The following is a 15,824-nucleotide window of genomic DNA, read 5'->3' as shown; positions in this document are numbered from 1 at the left end:
GAAAAGGAATCCTTAATCTCTGAATTGACTTTTCTTTTTTGTTTCACAACAGGGTTGCACCTTCACCTGGATATTCTTCTGCTATAATTACACACTCTTTCTATCTTTCATTTCATTTCAGCACACAAATAACATCAATACAAACAAAGCATCAGGAGTATCAAAAATAGGTGTCACCAAACATTAATTCTGCCTTTTAAATAATTGTAACTAAAAGTTAGGAAGATTTTCATTTTTGTTTTCCTGTGAACATTTGTACACCATTCAGCCACAAGCTTTTGACCACAGACAGAAAAATAAAAACAGTGATTATCTTATTAAAATACATTGTTCCCCTGGGAAACCTTGGGTCTTCCCCTTGCTGGATTTTGACGCTAAAGCCATCTTAAATACTGCACTCCCTTAATAACGACAGCCTTTCCTGGTAGGACAACACCTCAGGGAACCTGACCCAAACGTGTCAATCGACAGGGCTAAAGGATCTTTGACAGATAAAGAAAGAAATCCTGAGAGGTGCCTTGATTGGTTTTGGCAGCTCCAGTTTTAAGGTCAGTTATAAGGCCTAAACAGTTCTGAAGGTGTCTAAAAACAAAACGTAAATCATAGCGAGGAAAGTAAAAATGACAGTGACTTAGAGGTCATTAAAATGTGTTCATTAGTACTTGATCTGAACGCTTCACGACTTCCGGAAGTCATGTGCATTTTTATTGTGAAACGTTCAACCGGATGTTCCGAGTGTCTAATCTTACTTCACACCGGTCTGCATGCCCGAGTAACGGTAGTCGTTTCCTCAGATCCCCCAATTGTCTGGGTTTGTTGACGTTTGCAGAAGGGCAGCAGTAGTTAGTAACGGGGCTCTGCCCCATGTTTAGACCAGCCGTGTGACAGTCAGCGAAGCTAGCCAGCTAGCTGGCTGGCTTAAATGGGTTTTCGAGTGAGAAGATGATCGCCTCACTCTCGAGAGGAAGTTTGATGGATGAGGTTCTTCACGGAGGCTTCAACGAGGTAACTTTACTCGGCGTTACTACTGCTAATGTTTATTACGTTGTGTTTGTTGTAAATTGTAAAGCGATTAAATTTCTTAAACGTCAGCCGGTAGGACACTGAAGTTAACCTTAGATAAAAATAAAAAAGCATCCTTTATTGTAGTTTGTGCAGCTCAGGTAATGTTGACGCCGTTTTTGCTAATTTCATATGACGGTTGTAAATGAAATAATTGGACAAATAACTGACGTAAGATGTAGTTTTATGCCTGACTTGGATGGCTACAATAACGTTTAACGAAACGGTTGACAGGAAGTGAGACTCGACTGCTACCAAACATCGCAATTAAACATCACAATTAGCGTGAAATGAGCGTTTCTGGTTTGTGGAGATGGGTAGGTTCTTTGTGGCGTATCCCGGACAACGGGGTGTCACGTGACTGACCGATACCGGTAAGGATGTGGTAAACCCACGGAGTGTACGAGTGAACCGTGTGAAGTACAATGGGGGAGTATGGTGAACTCTGCACCTCTACTCTGAACGTGAAGGTACATGACTGACTTCACGGAGTAAAAGTAAAATCCATTGGGACAATAGGCGGACCCTGCCCCCTCTCCCCCTGACCCAGTGGCGTAAACAAAGGCACCCGTGTGTTATGCCGTTGTCGCAGGCTTCTTTGGCAGCCAGTCTAATGTGTGTGTTTGTGGTTTGTCGGATTTGTGCATCTGATTGATGGATTGCAGCAGCAGCTGGCAGCATATGTTTCCTGGGTGAACTCTCAGCTGAAGAGGAAACCAGGCTTGAAGCTCATCGCAGACCTCAGGCATGATCTGCAGGATGGGGTTGTGCTCACACAGCTAATCGAGATAGTTGGTAAATACAATTCTGCACACTGACACACAAACAAATGGATGACATGATGAAAAAATAATAGAGGGAAAAAACAAAATAAACCATCAATAAGATGTTGTTTAATTTAGGGTTGAACACAGTCTGTGCTCAACACCTGTTCGTCTTTTTTAACACTTGTTCTTTACATGGCCGTTAATGATGTTTCGTATTCTCTTTGGGAGCTGGGGAGGTGCTGGAGGGAGTGTATGCTGCTCCACAAAACAAAGAGGAGAGCAGGAAGAATGTGGAGGAAGTCTTGCGCTTCATTTCCTCCAGGCACATACGCATGCCTCACATATCCGCAAGAGGTAAACTTACAGAAAACTATGTATTTCCGCTCTTTTTTTCTTTTCTTTATTTCAAGAGTATATGTTCCTAAACTTTCTGTGGCTCATTATTCACAGTTGTAGCCAGGAAGTGTTATTAAAATTAGAACTTAAAGTCCATAAAACACTTGTATCAAATATACGTATTTGTCTATAAGTGTAAACAGTGTCCAAAAGTGTAGGGAAACTCTTAACATGTGCTTCTTTTGTTTTTGCAGACATTGTCGATGGTAATCTGAAATCCGTAATGAGGGTAATTCTGGCATTGGCGGCCCATTTCAAACCAACAGCCAATCACAGGAATGCTTCTGGGAGCGGGAGGAGGTTGACGAGAGGCCATGCCAGTCACAACCCTCTGTCTACTGTTGCTCTAGCTCAGGGTGCCGCTGCTACTCTGGCATCAGCTCGACACGATGCCTCACTGCCCACACATACCGCACGCCTCCACAGGTATGCTGGCCACATGTTGTAAATATAATCATGGGTGTAAACTCTTATCCCCATAGATTACTGTTTAGAATCATGCAGAGGCTGCTTTCCTGTCATTTGCTTTGATGTAGTTCGGACAAATGTAAAGTTTTTGTTGTAAAATTCCTCTGTCCACTTATTTTAATTTGCACCTGAAAGTGGTTACTCTTTTCATACAAGTCAATCAAATGGGCCTACAGATCTAACAGACTAAAGTTAGCCGGCATTGTAGAAAACACCTCAGCATCTGCAGAGGACTTTCACTCACTTTTATAAAACCAACACCATGGAAGTGTCACATGCTTAACTAGTAAATTTTAACCCCACAAAGCCAGTTTTTTTAATGATCATACAGTTGTATGATTGAGTTGTTAAATAATTAATGCACCGCCAGATGTGCAGTGCCTGAAAGCTGTGTTCCAGAAATAATTAAAGATATTTATCGTCAAACTATTTAGCAGCTCTACGTATTTTTTTTAGAGTTGAGTGCATTAGAAATCAATTGTGTGTCTTTGTGGAAACTAGCAAATGCATATTTTGAAAGAGTTGTTTTTCAGCACATATGGCTTAATCATTGATGTGTATTTGATAAAAGTAAAGCTGCCGATCATATTTTTTTTTATTTGCACAAGACTTCTTATGTCTTGAAGCTCAAAAAGCTCATTGGTATAAACAGGGCTGTAGCATACAGTCAGGTATGTTATTATTGTTTGCCTGTTTATGAAGTCTGTTGATTTATTTGTGCATTTTTCTTGTCTTAGTTTGTCAGAACTGCAAGAAATTATTCATATTCTAATTAAGTAACTAAGAATCTGGTATTTCAGCTCCTATTCTTTATCTGTGGAGGAAGCAAATAATTAAAGCTTCCTTTTAGTCACATTTCAGCTGAACCTGTGCTCTCTATGGCAGAGTACAGTTGTATCATAAGCCCTAAAAGGGCTGATTCTTAGCTTTAAATGGCACCAGAGATGGTCAGATGTGGAGTGACAGAGCAATAGCTCTGTGGTCTTTGCTGTCCTCTGGTGGAGAAACACCGATCGTCACGTTTCCATCCTCACAAACGCTATAAAATAAAGAATGTCTCTGTGTGCAAGTTGAAAAGCTATTCGGTTGTCTTTCAGTGGCTGTGGATTGGATGGGGAGAAGAGTGTGTGTGTCCGTGCACTGGTTGAACAGTATGAAAGAGGAGCCCCAGATGAACAGGATAACCCTCAGCATAGCAGGTAATTTTGCACAAGCCTGTGTTTGCCATTGCTGTTATAGTCATGCAGGGCAAAAATAAATTTAGCAGACTGAAATTATATTACTAGAAAGCTGTCATATTGCCATGTTTACATAACTCGATGCATATAAAGAGTATTGGCTTTGCTGGCTGAAAGTCATCAAGAGGTTTATTAACCTCCACTATACAAGGTAACAGAGCTTTATTTCTAATTAATTTTATTTGTAGACATATACTTTGTTATATTATCAGGATGAAGCCTCTTACAATAAAATGTTAGAATTATACTACGAGTACTTTGGAGAGGTTCAGCTCAAACCCCAGAGATCACATGAGATTCCTTCTTTCTTTCCACAATTTTTTCCTTTAACAATATACTCAGAAATACTCAGTCCACCTATCTGTGCATATATAACATTATAGTATTATAGCTGATATCTAGAAGCTTTAATACTATAAACATCAAACTTCAATGAAAGCCCACTCAGAGATGTTTACACAGGCACTCCCTGTTTTTAATATTATGAGACATGTACATCCAGACTAGGCCTAAATTGTTTGTGTCAACAATGCCCCTGACCTTTATCAGAGACCCCGCTTCTGTCTATTAGTTTTATTTGACAGAGTGATGTGATTAAATGTTGTTTTTTTAAAAGTATTTTTACATTAGAGAGGGCCTTTTAGCTGCTAACTTATTTAGGGTTGTTACAGTGATGGATCCACAGTTTGATTTTACGCTGAATGCTCTTTCATTCAGACTTGGGATCATCACTAGGAGTAGACTAGCTTGTGAGCCTCTGAGGCTGGGTGTGTGTATTTTCAAGGGATCAGTAACTTGAAAGTAACATTTGAAGATCAGCAAATCTTTCTAATAAAAGGCCGACAACAAACTATTAGCTATATAGTTAGGTAGCCATGCACTACAGGCTTGACTTAAAACACTACTTTTCCAAGTTTTCTCTCCTAAATTTGCCACTTTTATCTGTAAAAGTATCTGAATGTTAGTGTTACATGCAGCACTGTTTATGTAAATTTGATATCTGTCATTTTTAAAACTTATTTTTCAGCAGTTTAAAAACAGAAAACCACATTTTTGTGGTGTGTGTGTTTTACTTTGCAGAAACTGCCTGACAGAGCATATGACTTTGGTCTTAGCGCTGCAAGTTTTGTTCTGTGTGTGTGTGTGTGTGTGTGTGTGTGTGTGTGTGTGTGTGTGTGTGTGTGTGTGTGTGTGTGTGTGTGTGTGTGTGTGTGTGTGTGTGTGTGTGTGTGTGTGTGTGTGTGTGTGTGTGTGTGTGTGTGAGAGAGAGAGAAAGAAAGAGAGAGTGTTTTAGTACATCTGAGCAAACCACAGGCAGATGACAGGGGGAAAAAATCAACCTTTGTCTTCTCAAATCACATGTCCATTTTGAAGTTATGTGATCATATTTTTAGTTAGTTATTTTTAGAGTGAGGGTTGAATTAATTGATTATTTGTAGTCCAGTGGGGGTTTGTCTTCTCAGAGAGACACTGATTCATCAGAGATATAAATAAAACCCGATGCTGCCATCCTTCCCATATGTTGCTCATTTGAGAGATACTAAGCTGCTGCGCTGATTGCCATGGTTACCCTTAGCTAGCTAGAGGCTGGGGAGCGGATGTTTCAGCATGAGGAGATTCACAAATTGCCATTAGTTTGTCTTAGCTGTAGATGCTAGACTCTTGCAGACAAAGTCAACTACTTGGAGTTGTTAAGTACCAGCTGAAGCGACCATAGCTCGCTATGGGGGGTGCACAGATAAAATGGTAAGGCAAGAAACTGATGCTGTGTGGGTTTGTGGTGATTCCTGAGGTTTGTGTGACGTTATGTGTGTTGTAGCATAACTGAAAGTTTGGTTAGTTCAAGTGGATTTTGACCCCTTCAGGCTCCTTTTCCTCCAGGATGTGAGACAAGACATTTATCTGCAAGGATTTATAAAAGAGACACCCTGGTAGCAGTTTACATGCTTTGCTTACGACATGTTTACAGTGCTTTGTGCATGATAACTGTCACTTTTGTCTCGTGGTTGTTGTGTTTTTTTTTCTCATGCTGCTAAAAATGCAAATATGTGTTATGAAGGACCTGAAACAAAGATATGTGAGTCAGCATTAAATGGAGTGTCATACATGGTGTAAAGTAATATTTTATATATATATATATATATATATATTTATTTATTTATTTATTTTCTGGAGAGGAGGCTGTTGGTCTCTGCTATCCTACAGAAAAGTGTAGCTTCTCTGTAGGTGTGCAAAATAGAGCTGACAGAGAGTTAAACGAATGAAAAATATTTAAAATCTTTATGTAGGTGCACAAATCTACATGCTTCTGTAGTGCAAGATGATTAATAAGTGTTTTGTCCTTTATGAGCCTCAGCTCTGTTAGTCCGCTGTCATCACCAAGAGCTCCACCGAGCAGCCACTCAGACAGGCAGGAGCAAGACCAGGAGCAACAGCAAAGCAGTGGTGAGACACAACTCGTCACTTCAGGTTCATTTCTAAATTTCTCCAAATTTCCCACTGACATCACAGTGACACTGTGTTATTTGTTTGTACACGTGTGCGCGTGTAGCCGAGTCATCTCAAGTTGCAGTGGAGATGGCATGGGGGGACTCTCTCAATGATACTTTGGAGAAAGAGGTGCAGGAGACACGAAAAATGGTGTCTGCATTACAGGTGTGTTCATCATAAACCTCCATGTTTGATCACTGATGTGCTTCTTCGCATATTGTGAAACACTGCTTGTATTTTGCTCATGTTTTCGTACATATAGTAAAAGAAGGCTTCAGGTGATTTTTGAGATTTCTTGTTAAAAGAACTGTGTGGGGGTCATGGTTCAGTTCCCTGCACTGGGCCAGAACACACTACCCTAAACAACATAAACATGCAAGGTCCTGTTTATGTTGTTTACCTACTGACTTTTACTTGATGCAGGATTGTAATGCAATTCTTAGTAGCTTTTATTTTAGTTCTTAACATACACCGTGCACACAGCTGCACTGCCTCATAAGGCAACCTGCCAGCTAATGTAACACCGTGCAAACTGCTGTCACATGTGTGTGCCTTTGTAGGCTCTGCTGCTGCGTGGTTCGCTGCCCGAGGACGAGCAGGATGCGTCTTTGACTTTGGAACAAGGGAACACGTCTGAACAGCAGCTGGTAATAATGGTTTCTTTTTCTTAGTTTTTCCTCTCACATTTGTTGCCTTTATTTCATCCCTGCTGTCTGCTCTCTGTCTTGCTGTCTCTCTTTCTCTGTCATTCCTGTGTCATTTTCGTCTTCAACCCTTTGTGTTCACTACAGATCACGTTACTGTTTCATAGCTGTGGTTTTTGTGTGCGCGCATGTCTCAGAGGGTGACACGGGTATCAATTTCACTGTTTTCTCACTCCATTGCAGTTCTCACACACATTCCCTCTTTCTCCTTTTTTCCAGGTAGTCATTCGCAGTCGTTTAGATCAGAGTATGGAGGAAGCTCAAGAGCTGAAGGTACAGTTACTTTTTACAAGGTTTTTTTAATGTCACTGTTTTCTCCTCTTGTTTTTGTTGGGAAACATGACACCTAGAATGGATTTGTGGCGAAACACACTGCGATTAATTATTAACATTATTAACGATGTGTTTGCTGCTTCAGAGGGAACTGTTGTGCTGTAAGCAGGAAGTGAGGAGCCTGCAGGGAGTCAAGGTGGGACAAATCTAGACCCAGTTAATGATCTTAGTGCTTAGTTGAAAATGATTCTAGTTGTATTGAAAAAGTGCCGACTTTCTGTTGGGTTGTTGTTGTGCAGGACGCCCAGCAGCAGAGACTGTGCACTCAGGAGGCGCTGATACTGCAGATGAAGCAAGAGCTGCTCAGAGCCAGCATGACGAAGGATGAACTCGACAGCAAAAATGTACAATACAATACGATTCCATTTTTATAGCATAAAGTCAGAGTCCTGTTTACAAGAAAGTTGGGCACTTTGCATTATAGATGTGTAATGCACAGTCCCTCATCCGTGGAAATGTGTTGCAGGCAGAGCTACAGTGGAAGCTGGAGGAATGCAACAGGCTGTGGGCTGAATGCAAGGTGAGCTACTCTAGTTTATTATTTGAGTCTCACTTTAGCATTTATCATGACAACACATTTGTGCAATAAGGTTTGACTAAATGTAGAGCCACATATTTCCTCTTTGGTTGGTTGGGCGTGAGCAGAAGGAGGTCGCTCAGAAGGACAGACTTCTACAGCAACTCAAACACAAGCTCGAAGAAAGCCAGGACATGCAGGTGTGAAGCTCTCTCTCTCTCTCTCTCTGCCTGTTGACAAGATGTCTTGATTAATGGAGAAGTATTAATCAGTCTTTTTAACCACATGTCAATTAAACCACTGCCTGAAACATAGCTTTAGATAGGAAGTCCTCTTAAGTAGATCTATGAACTCATCCTTATAAGTAACTTCAATTTCCTCCTGAAGTTTCTTTAACTTAAAATAAGATAACAAGACTTTCTGTCTAGCATTCACAATGATGAACGAATCTTGGGTTTCAGACCAAGTATACCAAGGCATGCAGACCGGAGCAGTCAGAGAACCAACGACCTTTAGATATTCCTTGGAGAGTCAGCGCTTGTTTGCATGTATAGCTCTAGAATTGCTGCAGTTATCTGAGTAATGGATGAGCAATCAAAGGAACCATAACTGATTTAAAGAAACATTTGCAGTTTCACTGTACCAGCGGTGCGTATATGGCGCACCTTTGAGACAAAGAAAAGCAGCAGTTAAATGGTGAGTGGTGAGTTTGGAGTTATCGGACAAGAGGGCTGCCTGCTGCTGGTGTGTTTCTGAGCCAGGTGCTGAGCCGTGGTGAGGAAATCAGATGTGTCTGTGTCTTCATAGAGATTGCCAGGCCTGGCGATCTCTATGAAGATTTTTGGTTACATTTTTATATGTTTTGGAGATGCATGCAAAGGTGGCCAATCACAAATGTTTGTCCTTCAAATGAGTTGGCAGTGATGTGTGACTTCCTTGGACTGACCTGCTTGAGGTTTAAACAGTACATACATATTTGTACTCTTCATATCATTTGTATTCTTATAACATCAAACATCACAATTTAATCTGTAAGATTCATCAAGATGATACTACTTGATTTTTAATATATTGAAGCAAACGATCATGTTGAATGAAATTAAAGATGGTGTTTGCAGAAAAGTTTCTCTCAGTTTATCAGACTGTCGCATATCTAGGATATGAAACTGATTCTCCTGGAGATTAGTTGTTAAACCCAGTGTCAACAGGCTTGAGGTTAGCCAAGAGGGTGCTCTTAGGCATTGTGGTCATGCTTGTTGAATATTGAGCTGATCTATGCAAGTTGGAAACAGAAGTTCTGGCTTCCTGGGGTCATAAAATGCTTACACATTCTTAGTTTAAAGAAGTCTTTGTGGCTATCACAGTTTATTCAGGGCTCTGTCAATGATTGCCTGCAAGCACTACATCATATTGATTACATTAATTCGTGATTTGGCAGAATGAACTACAAAGAGAGTTGGAGCATAAAAACAGCATGCTGCAGGAGCTGATGAGCAGAGATCCACAAGAGGTAGTATTTTTCTACATCGGTCCTTTAAGCAGGATGATTTTATGTTCTGTCTGCCTCAAACATAAGTTCAGAGTTGCAATAAACAGCTGATTATTCCTCTTTCTTTTCAGATTCCCACCAGTGCAGAAAATAATGGCTGTTCTTACCCTGGAAATCCTGCTCCTTCTGTGTCTGGCGTAAATATTATTTTTTGTCAATAAGACTTCTCAGTATTTTGGCTGATTGCTTTACACTTGAAATGTCATAAACCCGTATTCTAAATTTTAGACCAGCAAGTTCTTTGAAATGCTGAGATAATGTGATAAGATTGTTTGAGCATTGATCACTGCTGATCAAATGATTACCCAGAAGGCACTATGCTTCAAAATAGAGTTTCTGTGATATAACAAACGTCAAATATATGCAGAAATAGCAGTGTAAACAAGCACGAGGGGGTTTAGCTCAGTTTGTTTGTTTGTGCTCTGTCAGCAGGCAGAAGAAGTTCAGCTGCTCAGAGATGCACTTCGGAGTTTGAGGAACAACTTCAGAGACCACGACCCGCAGCATCATACACTGGACACCCTGGAGCAGGGCATTGTATCACTCATTGACAGGCTGCATGTTCTGCACACGCAGAGGGTACAAATACCATGCATTCACAGAACACCTGATAAATTAGTCTTATGAGTTTAGTTAGTACCTGTGCCTTGTGGGTTAAAAGCTCAAACTGTGTGGTGTCACGAGTCGATTGGCGAGTCTGCTGTAACTAAAAGTAGCTGCTGACTTGTTAAACTATCAGCTGATGATCACTTTAAAATCAGATTTTTACCCTGAATTTTTATTGAAGATTCAAAGAGGGTTTTTGTTTTTTGTTTTGGTAATTTTATCCAGGGAAGGGGGAAATCTCCGAGATGCAAAGCCCAACACGGAGATTTGGACTCGTCGTCTTCCACAAGTAAGAGCCTTTAGTGTGTCCTAGCTTCACAGCCATACAATGTAATCATTTTACTGATTGTGTTCTTGTTGTTTTGTTATAGACAATTGTCAGTCCCACAGTGGTTCATCTTCCTCCACAAAAATCCTTTATTTTACTGGAAAATCCCCAACGCCTTCAATGATCACTATACCGAAGAGGTTTGTGTGTTTATAGACGAGTGTGATAATGTTACACAGCAACAATTGAAAGAATATACTAACTGTACTGCTAGCTACACTGACTGAAGTGCTTCACACCTTAGACTGTATTTAAAAGATGGTTATTTTGGGTCTCTATAGTGTCATAAACCTGCAATCTTTCTAATGGCCAACAGGAGGCATGGTTAGAAAAGAAGTTTGATTGTGTAGAAGTCTGAGAACACAGACCCGTCCTTTGACCTATGACCTCAGGAAACACTTTCCCAATGAGTTTATGACTTCAAATCATTAGTTTCACACCTTATTGAATATAACATGATCATTTTGGAAATTATGGACTCTGTTGGCCTCCGTTTCCTTGTCAGATCCACCTTTTACGTGCCACATCATATTGACAACGAACAAAATGCTTCTCAAATAGGGCTGTGCGCTATGACCAAAATCTCATATCCCGATATAAGAATTCTATCGTCCCGATAACGATATAAATCACAAAAATGTAACATTTTCTGTAAATTCTGTGAATCTCGGGCAGCTCGTCTTGCGGGAAGTGTTTCCAGCTGCGCGTCATGTAGCTGGAGTTGAGTGTTTTAACAGATGCATGAAACGATACATTTTTAGACATAAGTTGTAAAGGCCGCCGTTTTTATTACACGGCGTGCTGCGGGGAAAAGCCTGTTCTAACATTTGAATCTAAGATTTATTTTTTAGCACCTGGCGGCTCTTTTTTTAATTCTCATCCGTAAATAATCTGCTCTTTCACGTGATTCAGTTTATTTTGAAAAGTCTCAACAGGATCTTGAGCTTTATTGTGAAAGGTTTATGTGGAACATAAACAAGCGGACATGCGATGTTGTTACCGTCGTTGTTGCTAACCACAATGCATAAAAACAGGCGCTTGTCCGTCCGTAGTGTGGTTATATAAAATCTAAGAGAAAGAGAGAACTGTAAGAAATTAATATAGCCACTACAGTGACCATCAAAACGATGAAAAAATATTGCCGTAAACAGTTTATTTTGCGACACCACGAAACAAACGATAGCGTAAAATGAAACGATAGACGTTTTTATATCATCACCTGATATATATCGTTATATCGAACAGCCCTATTCTCAAAATGCTTAACAAAATGTGGCTGCTTCCATCTTCTGTATACAGTCTATGCCCGAGACTTAGTATTTCTATTCAGCGTACTCTTAGATTGGCTTATCTGATTTTGTGAAATCAGCCTGTGAGAGACAACGTATCCAATCACCTGCCCTTTCCAATTCCCATATGCTTCAGTGTAGTAAACTATGTCAGGTCAGGCCAAGAAATTCGAAAATTATAATTAGCGTGACACAGTTTCTTTGCTTGTGTTGTCCAGGCTGGGTGAGGTGACTCTCAAGGACGTTAAGGCAGCTGTTGATCGAGAGGGAAACTACAGGTATCACTTTAAAGCCCTGGACCCAGAGTTTGGCACTGTGAAAGAAGAGGTGAGAAAAAGCAGCACAAGTGTAAAATCAAATCTGGTGCACACTGCTGAGGGTTTGTTGTTATTATTACCTAATATGCTAAATAATCCTAGAATTTCTTGTACTAAAAACTAATTAGTCTTTACTCTTGCCTGCAGGTATTCCTGGATGAAGCAATTGTTCCAGGTTGGGAAGGAAAAATAGTGGCCTGGTTAGAAGAGGATTGTGGTGAGGAAAGGTAACGGCATGATCCATCTGTCTCTGTTTGTTCCCCTAAATCTCAGTGTTGGGGAGCTAACTATGTTTTCTGTCTCAGGCCGCTGTAGGTTCAAACTGAGAGGCTCTCGACACTTTTTACTGTGATCCCAGTGGCACATTAAGGCAGCAAAGGCACAAGTGGACTGGACCTTCTATCAAAATACTGTAGGAGCACCAGGTTTGGGTTCATTGTAACTGATGTCCATAATAGTGTAAAAGTCAGTGCCTTATACGGTAAAGCTATTTATGGACTCAGAAATAACATTTTAAAGGACCACAGTAGCGTTGTTGTTTCACCACAACTACAGAACATTTACTGTAGTCACTGTTTAGTTTTTATTACTTGTTCATCAGTGTTGCCTTCAAAGAGACACCACCAGATTACATGTTACAAATTTATGTTTTCTGTTATGTCTTCAGGTACGTTACAGTTTTCATTACTATAAGCTGTTACCTTCAGATAAAGAAATGGGGGGGGGGGGGGGGGGGGGTGTGTGTTGTTGTACATGTTTTGCGCTCTGATTTGTCTAAACTGTGGTCGACAAAATATAGAGAGACAAGACACGGCTGTATTTCTGTGTTTCGTGTTAGTTACGTATGATGGCATGGCAGTCAAAAGGACTCATTTGTGAACTAAATCAAGAGGAGAGTTGAATGTGGCTTTGTAGCCAATCGGCGTGCCTTGTAAGCATGCTCAGATTGAACTTCTGATAGTAAAAACGCATTTTGTGTAAATTTATGCCTTTAAATATATTCATTTTATGCCTGCTGTTTGTTTAAAGAGATTATGAACCGAGGATGTCCCTCCTCTGGTCGAAATATGCTCTGGATGTGAATTTTACATCAGAACGTTCACAGGATCCTTGTTCTGTAACATTTAGCCATCTTTCTTTTTACTGTGTGCGGGTGTATGTGTGTGCGCACACACAGATGTGTGTGTTTGGGAAGTTAAACTGGTTGTCACACATGTCATTGTTTCTCCCTGCCCCTGTCTTGCCATTTGGAATAAACTCCTACAGAATCCAGCAGAATCCATGCAGACGTCTGTTTATTAACTCCTGCTTGAATACCACGACTGGCTGTACTGTAGAATGTAGAAATATACTGGTGAGAGGATTATTGAACACCTGAGCTGTTTGCTAAAAGTTATTTTTTAAGTGAATACTGTCTGTTAACAGCTTTTATTGTACGTTAGGTATTTTTGAAATAAAACCTGAGACTGTTTTTTTTTAAAGAAATGTGTTGTTCCCGTTTTTATATTGCACATGCAATACATTTCCATGAATATCAATGTCTTTATTATTGATTTCATCTGAGATGAACTGGGATTGCAATGGGTTCACTCATTCCAACTGAGACAGAATATTAGGTTAATCTCTTTCATGATTGGTCAAGTTCTGATTATTTTCTTCATTTTTTCGGTGAATAAATGTCAAGGCGTTGCAAGTTGTCTTCCTGTTTGTCGGAGCCGAAGGTGATTTTAATTAGTGAAGTAAAGCAGAGAATGATGGTCTCAAATGCATTTTCAGTTCATTTAATAGTTTAATCATAAATTATAATTGCAAGTCTGGACTCAACCCTAAACACTGTGAAACGAGGACTAAAATAAAAAGCATAAAACCAGAGCTTAGAGGTTAAAAACTTAAAATCAGTGTTACCCTCATTGTGTTGACTACTATCACACAGAATTAGATGGATTGAAAGATTTGCTAATTCTTGAAAAGAGCAGAATTCTTGAAACAGAGTTAATTGAACAGATTCATATAAACAGAAAAACAACATCTTAACGCAAAGAAAAGCAAAACAACCCCGGGGTGAAAAGCCTTAAACACATGTAGGTCAAAAGTCAACAAAGACAAAAACTCTCGGGCATATCAGGGCTCTTATTTATTTGTGAGGAGTCACCAACTCCTCCTCCTTTTGTTTTGTAGCTTTGTATACTTTGCATTTAAATTTATTAAATTCCCATCTTTTATTTCCCTGACTGAGTCCAAATCTTTTTCATAAAACACAGTTAGCTAGTACTTTGATCAGTATGTAATTTTACACCGTTTTGCGTCCTTCATTATAGTCGACACATCACTTTCTGGACACTCCTGCTGGACTCTATCATCTATTGTCTTTATAGTTATTTGACAGGTCTGTGACGTGTTAGATATGAAATGATGATTATTTCGCTTATAATAGGACTGCCCCATCCAACTTGGCAGTTCTTGACTTCTTAACCCAGGTGCACTGCCAAGAATAGACTCTAAATCTCACTTCTACCACTTCAGTCAGTCTGTGCTATAGAAACAGCCGATACAGCACAAAAAACGACCAGGTGCATCTTCATATCAGCCATATTCTACCAACCATAAGGCATAATTTCCACCAGGTTCCTCTATGTTGGTAACTGGCTCCCATGTTTCATGTTTGTTCTCTTAAGTGCTCTGCTTATGCTGTTATCTCTTGCTCTAGTTGCTCCCGGATACTTCATGGCGCATGATTGAGACTCACCTCTGGGATTCTGTTTTCATACCTGCTCTCTGGGAATTCCTTGGCGCCTCACCTGCATGCCCTCCTGCCCACTCATCACCTCAGACCCAACTGAACTCAGGTCAGCCATCTCACACTCACGAATCCTCCTGGACTCACGCCACCTCTATCACTCCTCCTGCAAGTAAGCTGGGAAAAACTGTCATACTCACCTTCTCTTAAACTCACCCTTGGCTCCCGTTCTAACTCCATTCTCCTCTCTCCCAAGTGTGACCATTACATACCAGCCATGCTCCAGTTACCTTCACTGTCACTGTCCCGTTTCTCTGGTTGCTCATAGCTACGTCACCACGCCATGTTTACCAAACCACTGTATTTTGTCACTGCTAATTGTTACCTCTATCCTCTTTAGTCCTTTCTTGTGTGATGAAAATAAAGGCTTTAATATTCTTTGTTGTCTGGGTCTGCTTTCTGGGTCCAACTTGAGGCTTGATTACGATACATACAGTATGTCAAGTGTGGCAAAGGAAGTGTTTGTACTCCTGGTGCTTCATGAAAACTGACACGACAGAACGTTTATCGTCTGTGGGATAAACACTGAGATTTCCTGGAGGTTTGGATGTACATTTAAAATGGAGTACAATAAAATGATCAATTATCAAGATACACAGAATAAATACAAAGAAATATAAAAAACGACAGTAAGCAGTGTGAAGCCACTTATGAAAATGTAATATATCTTATTACAAAAAAGTGTGTGGGGTACCGAGTCTATAGTGAGTAGAAACTTACTGTAATGTCACAAGTGGGAGGAGGGTTCAGTGATAGCCGCTGGGTAGAAGCTGTTCTTTAATCTGGCAGTGGGTGAATTCAGTAACCTGTACCGTTTCCCAGGGAGGAGCAGAGTGAACAGACCAGTGGATGTCCTCCAGAGGCGGCAGGTGCTGGCCGATGATGCCCTGAACAGTTTTTATCACCTTGTGGAGAGTTTCTCTGTCTGCTGCTGAGCAGTTCCCAAACCAGACTGTTATACAG

The 15,824-nt window shown here is 40.3% G+C and overlaps 1 protein-coding gene across 4 annotated transcripts; it reads left to right on the top strand.

The window, feature by feature from the left end:
• Window positions 1-44: 44 nt before the first annotated feature.
• On the top strand, window positions 45-15,196 carry LOC113030294 (dixin-like). 4 transcript variants are annotated; one of them, XR_003273567.1, is made up of 22 exons: window positions 45-1,005; window positions 1,728-1,857; window positions 2,058-2,183; window positions 2,420-2,651; window positions 3,791-3,892; window positions 6,282-6,376; window positions 6,483-6,586; window positions 6,982-7,068; window positions 7,345-7,398; window positions 7,544-7,594; window positions 7,698-7,802; window positions 7,925-7,978; window positions 8,104-8,175; window positions 9,414-9,485; window positions 9,596-9,661; window positions 9,954-10,103; window positions 10,356-10,419; window positions 10,502-10,598; window positions 11,966-12,074; window positions 12,212-12,291; window positions 12,370-12,489; window positions 14,772-15,196. XR_003273567.1 is itself a non-coding variant. In XM_026181615.1 (21 exons), exons 1-21 carry the CDS (start codon window positions 943-945, stop codon window positions 12,377-12,379), a joined length of 1,917 nt encoding a protein of 638 aa, XP_026037400.1. In that variant the 5' UTR covers window positions 45-942; the 3' UTR covers window positions 12,380-12,794. The 4 variants fall into 4 exon arrangements, 3 of the variants coding, with proteins under 3 accessions (XP_026037400.1, XP_026037399.1, XP_026037398.1); XM_026181615.1 differs by lacking the exon at window positions 14,772-15,196 and having other exon boundaries at window positions 6,288-6,376; window positions 12,370-12,794; XM_026181614.1 differs by lacking the exon at window positions 14,772-15,196 and having other exon boundaries at window positions 9,957-10,103; window positions 12,370-12,794.
• Window positions 15,197-15,824: the final 628 nt, after the last annotated feature.

Source organism: Astatotilapia calliptera, chromosome 10 (assembly GCF_900246225.1).
Source record: "Astatotilapia calliptera chromosome 10, fAstCal1.2, whole genome shotgun sequence".
NCBI classification, from domain to species: Eukaryota; Metazoa; Chordata; class Actinopteri; order Cichliformes; family Cichlidae; genus Astatotilapia; species Astatotilapia calliptera.
The sequence above is the reverse complement of the archived record's forward strand: the minus strand, read 5'-3'. Positions and strand labels throughout refer to the sequence as shown.